At 50.7% G+C, this 9,097-nt stretch overlaps 1 protein-coding gene across 2 annotated transcripts; it reads right to left on the bottom strand.

The window, feature by feature from the left end:
- Window positions 1–1,345: 1,345 nt before the first annotated feature.
- On the bottom strand, window positions 1,346–8,723 carry LOC137166347 (NAD(P)H dehydrogenase [quinone] 1-like). 2 transcript variants are annotated; one of them, XM_067568058.1, is made up of 6 exons: window positions 8,613–8,723; window positions 5,651–5,815; window positions 5,441–5,571; window positions 3,935–4,048; window positions 3,020–3,121; window positions 1,346–1,988 (listed from the first exon to the last, which is right to left on the bottom strand). In XM_067568058.1, exons 1-6 carry the CDS (start codon window positions 8,713–8,715, stop codon window positions 1,680–1,682), a joined length of 924 nt encoding a protein of 307 aa, XP_067424159.1. In that variant the 5' UTR covers window positions 8,716–8,723; the 3' UTR covers window positions 1,346–1,679. The 2 variants fall into 2 exon arrangements, with proteins under 2 accessions (XP_067424159.1, XP_067424236.1); XM_067568135.1 differs by lacking the exon at window positions 8,613–8,723 and adding an exon at window positions 7,859–8,569.
- Window positions 8,724–9,097: the final 374 nt, after the last annotated feature.

Here is a 9,097-nt window from a genome sequence, read left to right as displayed (position 1 = left end):
TTGCTATAACGTGGGATGGTATCAGTTAGAAGCAACAGAGGAGGAGTAACATCTGCATGGATTGGTCGATCCCAGAATGACTATAGCTAACAATGTAGCGAGGCCATGAAAAAGGCAAAGACAATCCTAGGATGCAATAGGCACTGTATTTCCAGTACAGACAGGAAGTGCTAATATTATACAAGGCACTGGTGAGACATCATCTGGAATACTGTGTGCACTTTTAGAAAGATGAATTGAAATGGGAACAGGTGCAGAGAAGGGACAAGTAGGATAATCAGAGGAATGGAGAACCTGTCTTACAAAAGGAGACTTAAGGAGCTTGGCTTGTTTAGACTAACCAAATGAAGGCTGAGGGGAGATACGATTGCTCTCCCTAAATACATCAGAGGGATAAACACCAGGGAGGGAGAGGAGTTATTTAAGTTAAGGGCCTATGCTGCCACAAGAACAAATGGATACAAACTGGCCATTGATAAGTTTAGGCTTGAAATGACACAAAGATTTATAACTCTGAGGCCTGGCGTTCTGGAACAGCCTTCCAAAGGAATAATGGGGGCAAAAACCTAATTTGTGTTAAGACTGAGCTTGATAAGTTGATGGAGCGGCTGGTATGATGAGGTTGCCTACAATGGCATAACTGCTAATGGCAAATATCTCCCATGGCTGCAGCTGGGACACGAAGTGGGGAGGGCTCTGAGTTGTTACAGCGAATTACTTCCCAGATGTGTGGCTGGTGAGTCTCACCCACGTGCTCAGGACTAACTGATCACCATATTTTGAGTCAGGAAGGAACTTCCCCCAGGTCAGATTAGCAGAGGGCTTGGGGTCACTGCAGCAGGCCAGGTCAGTAGATGGTTTGAACCACAGTAAATAGTGGATTCTCTGTAACTTGAAGTCTGTACCTCAAGATTTGAGGACTGCAGTAACTCAGCCGGAAGTTATGGACCTCCTACACAAGAGGATGGGTGAGGTTCTAGGGCCTGCCATCTGCCAGGTCAGACTGGCTATTGAGGATGGTCTTCTCTGGCATTAAAGTCTGTGAGGTGGAGTCCTCCAACCCAGCAATATCAACCTCCCCCAAACGAGCCCAGGCTCTAGAGAGCACATGGTGCGGCTATGAGGCCTGAAGGGCACCCTCTGCCCCCCAGGATGAAGATGTGACATAAATACGCAGTTACAACAGGAAACAATCTTTATTGAGTGTCATTTTATACGTGAAGAGAGCTAGACTGTATGCCACCACGGACATCAGCGCAGCAAACAGCAACCACCACCTCATTGTAGGGAGCCAAGATTCCCATTTCGTCCCACTTGCTGATGCTCTTAGAGCCCAGAGGGTTAATTATTGCTACCTGCGTGGAGGAGGCATGGCTCTGACTCCACACTGAATCAAGGGGAGATGGGTGTAGCCATCTACCAGCAGAAGCTAGGGGAGGAGGCACACAGTGCCTCAGGGAAAACACCATGGGCAGCCCCGGCTGGGGAATCACACCACCATTACTCCTGCACAGCTTTGGCTTAGAGTTGGACTCCAGCAGCTTGTGCTCCATCACCACCCCCCAAGCAGCCTTCTTGGCCATTCCCTGCTCCTTGGACTCTAGTCCCAGAACGGCATTGCAGTGTGCAATGGCCCAGATGCAACAGCGCCCAGAGCACACAGCAACTGATTGTGGATCCTATTTCTGCTGGGCTTTGACTTGGCTGTCAGGAGGGATGGCCTTCCCCAGGTGCTGCCCCACACTCAGCCCATATTTCTCATCTTTCTGTTGGTCCTGGACCTCCTGTTTCAGCACAAAGCCCCCCACAAAGCTCAGATCAAAGTGGCTGTCTGGAACAAAACTGAGGGGTTTCTCTTCCCAAATAGTTGCCAGCCGCTTCTTCCAACCCTCCAGGATCTGGGAACGGACATCCTCAGGCGTGTGGGCAATGCTGTAGGCGATTTGGGGCTCCAAGACTTGGAAGCCACAGAAATGGAGCGTGCCACTCTAGAGTGAGAGACCACAGGAAAGCTCAGACTGCTACATCTCTTACTTGGGCAGAAGGGAACATGCCACCTTCAGCTCAAGGCTCTTTCAACTACTGGAGAAAAACCAAGGGTAACAGCACACAGACAGCCTCAGGGCTTCTGGTCTGCTACGAAAACCGAATTCTTCAAGTCATGTCTCAGGCCATGGGTTTAGTAGGGGTGATGTCCAACCCCTGGCACTGCAGGAATTTTGGTCCAGATTTCTACAGATTCCAAGACCAGAAGGGAGCCTTGTGATCGTAGAATCTGCCTTCACATGCAACACAGACCACAGGACGTCCCCCGCTAATTCCCAGAACATGTCTTAGAAAGTGATCCTATTCCAGAATTATTCAGTTCCTGGCTGAGGGACTTGGAGCACCTCTGATCTAAGAAGGGGGTATGATGTCACTGAGCACTTGTGTCAGAGACATTGACCATCAGAAGTGATAAGACTTCTCATGGCAGTGAACAGCCACGGGGCGTTCTATATACCAAGCCAGTGCCTGAATTCAACTTGACATCTCCCCAGCGTGCACAGAGTACCGCTTTCCACTCTTCTTTACAACCTGTTAGGATCCTTTGCTCTTTTCCAGAGAGAGGGCAAGGATCTCCCAACTGGAGTCTTTACTGAATGTCAGAGGTAGATTTCAAACCTAGACACTCAACTCCTTCCTATTCCCATGAACTCTACTGCATGAATTGCATGTGCAGGAGGAGGACTGCATGCTCTAAAACCTCTGTACAAAGAGTGCCATAGAAGTTACATCAAGTGCATTCCTAGGGGTCAGAGCAGGATTGTTTCCTACAGTATGTTACCTAGTGCTTTTAGTCTAGTTGTAGAAGTCCCAAGCAACACAACTTCCGCTCTCTCCCCCATGCATCTCCCAATAAAAGACTGGACTTTAACTTCATCCCATGTTCCCCTTTGTGGAAAATGCAACCTCCTTGGATGGTGCCACGAATGTTCTACTTTGACACAAGTTGCTTCCACAGCTGTAAACCCAATACCTGTATTGGCCAAAGCAAGATGTTGATGTCTCCATTGAGGCCTGTGGGGGTGTACTTGGAGCCAGCCCCGCCTGTGGTGAAGGAGAGCACAGCCTTCTTTTTCTGTGGAAGAAAAACTGCAATCACACCTCAAGTGGCAGCTGAAAGGGCTCAGGCTCCAAGAGCCAAGCTAAGCAAATGCAAGTGGGGGCAGCTGCACAGTGTGAATGGTAAATGCCAAGTAGCCACCACGTCTGTAAAATTCTATTTGCCTGCACTTTTATTACTGCTGAGAATCAGGGCTGGGAGGAACAGCAGCAATGTCCTTGGGGAAGAGGAGGAGAGGAGAGGGCTATGAGTGCAGACGTATGCTGGTCTAGAGTACCAAGAGCTAGACCAGCTGTCAGGAATTCCAGGGAGTTCTAGCTCTGACACGGTTTCCTCCTTGGAAAGCTACCTGAAAGGGTTGAGGAGGAGCACTTGTCCAGCATTGTGTGTCCAGCATTGCACATTTTCAATGCACTGCCCCATGCTACCCTCTCAGGGTAGAATTTGGCCCTCATGCCAACAGCACCATAGAATTCAGGCTCTGCTGAACCTAGGGGGGAGGACAGAAAATCCCACAACACGGGTAATTCTGGATTTATCTCCACTGCAGTTAGATTCTGCTTTGTTACGGAACCAACCCCCACACATGCCCTGTAATTCTTCCTTGACAGGCTCCCTCCTAGATCTTGCTGAATTGGAAGTACATGCTGACATCTGCATCTATCTCCATTGGGAGAGAAAGGGAGAGAGCATCAGTTCACACCACGTACATTCTGCCAAGTAATTGAGGGCTGTCTGCTCCACACTGCAGGTGAATTGGGGTCCAACCCAAGGAACAGACCCCTCAATGTTAGAATATGGCGTAAGTACCAATCCACACCCACCTACCTGAAAGGGACCCCTGTCGTACAGAGTGTCAAGGGAATAGGCAAATCCTCGTGTGAAAACACGTTCAAACCAGCCCTTCAGGATTGCAGGAACGCTGACCCAGTAGAGGGGGAACTGTAAGAAGGGAAAGAGAGTAGGGTTGCAGATCTCCATTTCCCAAGACCAGCACATTGCAACACTACAGCATAAAAACATAAGAAAAACAAAAACATAAGAATGGCCAGACGGGGTCAGACCAATGGTCCATCTAGCCCAGTATCCTGTCTTCCAACAGTGGACAATGTCAGATCCCTCAGCAGGAATGAGCAGAACAGGGCAGTTATCAAGTGATCTATCCCATCTTCCAGTCCCACCTTCTGGCAGTCACAGGTTTAGGGATAGCCAGAGCATGAGCTACATCCCTGACCAGCTTGGCTAATAGTCATTGATGGTTCTATGCTCAATAACATCTCTAATTCTTTTTTGAACCCTGTTATAGTCTTGGCCTTCAACATCCACAGGTTGAATGTGCATTGTGTGAAGAAATACTGCCTTTTGTTTTAAATCTGCTGCCTTATTCATTTCATTAGGTCACCCCATGTGTTTGTGTTATGAGGAGTAAATCGCACTTCCTTATTTACTTTCTCCAGATCAGTCATGATTTTATAGACCTCTATCATATCCCCCTTTGTCTCTTTTCCAAGTTAAAAAGTCCTGGTTTTATTGATCTCTCCTCAAATGGAAGCTACTCCATCCCCCTAACCATTTTTGTTGCCCTTCTCTGTATTTTTCCAATTCTAATGTATTTATTTATTTTTTAGATGGGGCGATCAGAACTGCACAAAGCATTCCAGATGGGGGCATACCATAGATTTATATAGTGGTATTAGGATATTTTCTGTCTTATTAGCTATCCCTTTCCTAATGGTTCCTAACATCCTGTTGGCTATTTTGGCTGCCACTGCACATTGAGTGGATGTTTTCAGAGAACTATCCATGACGACTCCAAGACTGCTTTCTTGTGTGGTAACAGCTCATTTAGACCCCATCAATTTGTATGTATAGTTGGGATTGTTTTCCAATGGGCTTTACTTTCCATTTATCAACACTGAATTTCTATCCCGACAGATTCTATGTTAACGGTTGATTCATTTAAGACTTACTATATTTGACTCATCAGTCAGTTTGTACCCTGGTATTACCAAGTCCCATTGATTATCATTGTTCTACCGAGTTTCAGTGACGCCTATTGTAATAAGATCCTCACTGAACACCAGGCACTCAAGTTCACCTATTGCAACTGAAATGTTGCCCTGGTGAGCTCCACAAGCTCGCGTTCAGTTCTGTTACCCACGCCAGAAGCTGATACACGTCTATGTGCTGGCCAGCTGATGCAGGAGGGACGGATCCTTCCCTTTACAAGGAAAGGATTGCCGCCCCCATTTTCCAGATTACGGTCAAGTAACTAGTCATGCTTCTCCTCCAATCCAGGACTTTCCCCTTTACTCTGATGGAGTGAGGGGGTACCTGGAATATCACCAGGTCTGCAGCTTCGAGCTTCTTCTGTTCTGCTACGATGTCGCTGCTCAGCCGACCTTCTTCCCCTGCCAAGGCCATCTCGGTGACATAGTTGAAGTTGCTGGGGTCTTTTGGCTTACCTGAGAGAGGAGACGGGTCAGTGCTAGAGAACAGTGATGGGAAATGCTGAACTTGAAGGAGAAGGAGAAGGGTCAGTACCAGTGATGTCACTCCGTGACGGAACACCGTTAAACTTCATCTTGTACAGGTCAGAAACAGTGACACTCCAGCCACTCTTCTGTAGTGCATCCACAGCAGCATCTTTCATGGCATAATTGAAGGAGGTCCTCTCCTCATGTGCCAACACAATCAGGGCTTTTCTTCCTGCAAAACAAACCAACAAGGAGCAGCTTTTCTAGGACTTGCCTTTAGGGTGGCCAAGAACGGATTCTTTAAAACAGGGGAGCTGACTCCTCCATGTGCTTTCAGGTAATAAACCCACAGGTGAGACTCATAGTATTGCCAAGTGTTGTGTGATTAGCATATGGGACTGCCCCTATTGTTCCTAAGAACTGCACACAGATCTTCACTGGTGCAATAGCCGCTTCAGCAATTAGCGAGGGGAGTGCTACACATATGCCTCCCTCCATACAGCTCAGGAGATGTGCTCCTCGTACACTGTAGGACTCCAGACTCAGTAACAAATTTGAATCGAGCCAGGAGGTTTTGGGGCAAAGGGGAGGATAATCAAAGTATATCCCATAGAACCCTGTCTAGCAAAACTTCAGACATCAGCCTAGCTTGTCACCACCTCTCCTGGTCAGCCAGGGCTTAAGTGAGGGATCAAGGTGTCCTCACAGGGCAGTTCAATGATACCGGACCCTTGGCTCAAACCTCATTTTACAGTCTGTAAATATGAAATTTATTTGCATTACTGTGGCCTCTAGGAGCCCCAGTCATGGACCAGGCAGGAGCCCAATGTGCTGGGCACTGCACTAGTGGAGTGAAAACTATGGTCCTTGTGCTAAAGAGCTTACCATCCAAGACAAGAAACAGATCTAGGCAGGGGAGTATGAGCAATCAGTGAGATTACATTGGTTGGCACAACAGGCGGTGGTTTCCGCACACCGGCAGCCTAACTTTGTGATTTTTCATGTGCATCACAGAAAAGGTGAAGTGTAAATGTGGGTTTCAAAAGAGGATGAGTGTAGTGGATGTGCCTGGGAGCACCTCCCACATGCAAGTCAGCCTGTGAGAGCATGTAGGTGCTGCTTTGAACATTGAACTGGGCATTGGAGGCTGGCACCATTGGACTGATCAGAGGAAGAAGTGAAGACAAGTAGCTTGATAAGGAGGGAACCAGTGGAGGTACAAAAAGAGAGGATACCAAGGAGGATTCACAGATTCCAAGGCTGAAGGGATCATTGTGATCATCTAGTCTGACCTCCTGTATAGCACAGGCCATGGGACTTCCCCAAAATAATTCCTACAGCCCATCTTTTCAAAAAATGTCCAATCTCGATTTAAAAAAAAACAAAACTGTCAATTATGGAGAATCCACCATGACCCTTGAACTCCAAGGCTAGTTATTCTTATTGTTAAAAATGTATACTTTATTTCCTGTCTGAAAGTGTCTAGCCTCAGCTTCCAGCCACTGGATTGTTAAGACCTCTCTCTGCTGGACTGAAGAGCCCATTATTCAATATTTTTCAACATGTGGGGCCTACAGATGAATCAAGTGAGCCCGTAATCTTCTCTTTATTAATGTAAATAGATTGAGCTCCTTGAGTCTAGCACTATAGGCACGTTTTCTAATCCTTTAATCTTTCTCATGGGTCTTCTCTGAACCCTCTTCGATTGATCAACATCCTTCTTGAATTGTGGGCATCACAACTAGACACAGGATTCCAGTAGGAATCACACCAGTGCCAAATACAGAGTTAAAATAACCTGTCTACACCTACGAGAGTCCCATGTAAGCATCCCAGGATCACATTAATCCTTTTGGCCACAGCATTACACTGGGAGCAAGTGTTCAGCTGATCATCTACCATGATTCCCAAATCTTTTTCAGAGTCACTGCTTCCCAAGATAGTCTCTCTCCCTTCCTGTAAGTATAGCCTCCATTCTCTGTTCTTAGATGTATATATTTAGCCATATCACAACATATATTGTTTGCTTGTGCCTGGCTTATCAAGCGATTCAAATCGCTCTGTCAGAGACCTGTCTTCGTTATTTATCACTCCCCCAATTTTGGGTCATCTGCAAACTTTAAGTGACTGATTTTATGTTTTCTTCCAGGTCATTAATAAAAACGTTAAACAACGTAGCCAAGAACCAGTTGAGGCCCTGATTATCCAGCACCAGCCACTGTGTACCCACGTCTGATGCAGGCGCACCAAGACAATTCCTGGACGCCCAACTCACCAAAGGGGAGAGCACAGGGGCAGTCCAAGGACAGGCTCAAGAGGAACATGAGGAGCGGTGGCCTTGGCACCACGCCTGGCAGACAGGAGCCCAAGAGCAGGAGAGCGGGTGAAGACTGGTCGGAGAAGAACGGCCACTGCTGAGGGAACCGGCCTGGCCCTGGGCACGGAGAGGAAAGGCCAGACCACGGCCCTGGAGCAAGGGTGGCACCGCGGTCACGAGCTGCCCGTCACCGGCTCCAGCCGCGGAGTGAAGGAGGGGTTACCTGCCCCACCACCGCGAGCGGTGCTGCCCGCCCACCGGGGCCGGGGCCGGGTCCGAGCTGCGCCCGCTGCCGGCTTACGGGACAGTGCCTCGGCCGTGTGAGCGAGCCGGGCTGGCCGTGCTGCCGGCGGCAGACGAGGGCCGCGGGCTGCCCACAGCGCTGCGCTTCACGAGCGGCGCCGGGCGCAGCACAAGCCCGGGAAAGCTGAGGGGCGGCCGCTGAGGGAGCGCGCGGCGGGGCTGCGCGTTACCAGGGCAACGCAGCCTCCCGCGCGCACAGGCCGGGTCCGCGACGGGCCTGCGGTGCGCTGCGGTTCGGTGCTGTTCAGCCCGGCCCGCCGGGTCGCTGCGCGCGTAGGGGGCCCCGCGCCGAACCGCCCTGCCCGCCGCGCGGCCGGGACACGCGGAGGCCGAAGGAGGGGCTCCGGAGCGGCCGTTTACACGGGGCTGCGCCGCCAGGATCCGGATCCCCGCGCGCGCCCTCACTCACCAGCCATGGCAGCGGAGGGGCCGATTCCGTCCGGACTCGGGGCGGCCCCGCCCTGCCCAGCAGCATTTATAGCGGCCCCAGCCCGGCCCCGCGGCCGGCCCATGCGGGGCGGGGCGCCCGGGGCAGGCGGGGTCTTGGCGGGCGATTGGACGCGGCTCTTCTACCGGCCGGGCCGGGCCGGGCCCCTTCTCCCCTTCCCCCGGGGCCGCCCTCCCGCGCCTGGGCCGGCCCCTCCCAGCTCCCCTTCCCGGGGCGCCCAGACCTGGAGCACCCCCCAGGCCAAGCCGACGGTTAGTGACGGGGCCGGTTATGGGAGGGCTGGGAACACCCCGAGCTCGGCGGCCCCCCGGCAGTGGCACCTGGGAGCGGCGGGGGAGCAGTTCAGGTCCCCGAAGTGAGGCAGTGGGCTGGAGAATCAGCACTGGTTCTGGTTCTGTGTGTTTGCCTTCTGGACACAGGCAGGCTCTGCTCTGGTGTTCGAGCTG

This window comes from Emydura macquarii, unplaced genomic scaffold (assembly GCF_026122565.2).
Source record: "Emydura macquarii macquarii isolate MOO-44397 ecotype Brisbane River unplaced genomic scaffold, CSIRO-AGI_Emac_v2 contig_54, whole genome shotgun sequence".
Lineage (NCBI taxonomy): Eukaryota > Metazoa > Chordata > Testudines > Chelidae > Emydura > Emydura macquarii.
Note: the sequence above shows the minus strand (reverse complement) of the source record. Positions and strands in the feature narration are given on the sequence as shown.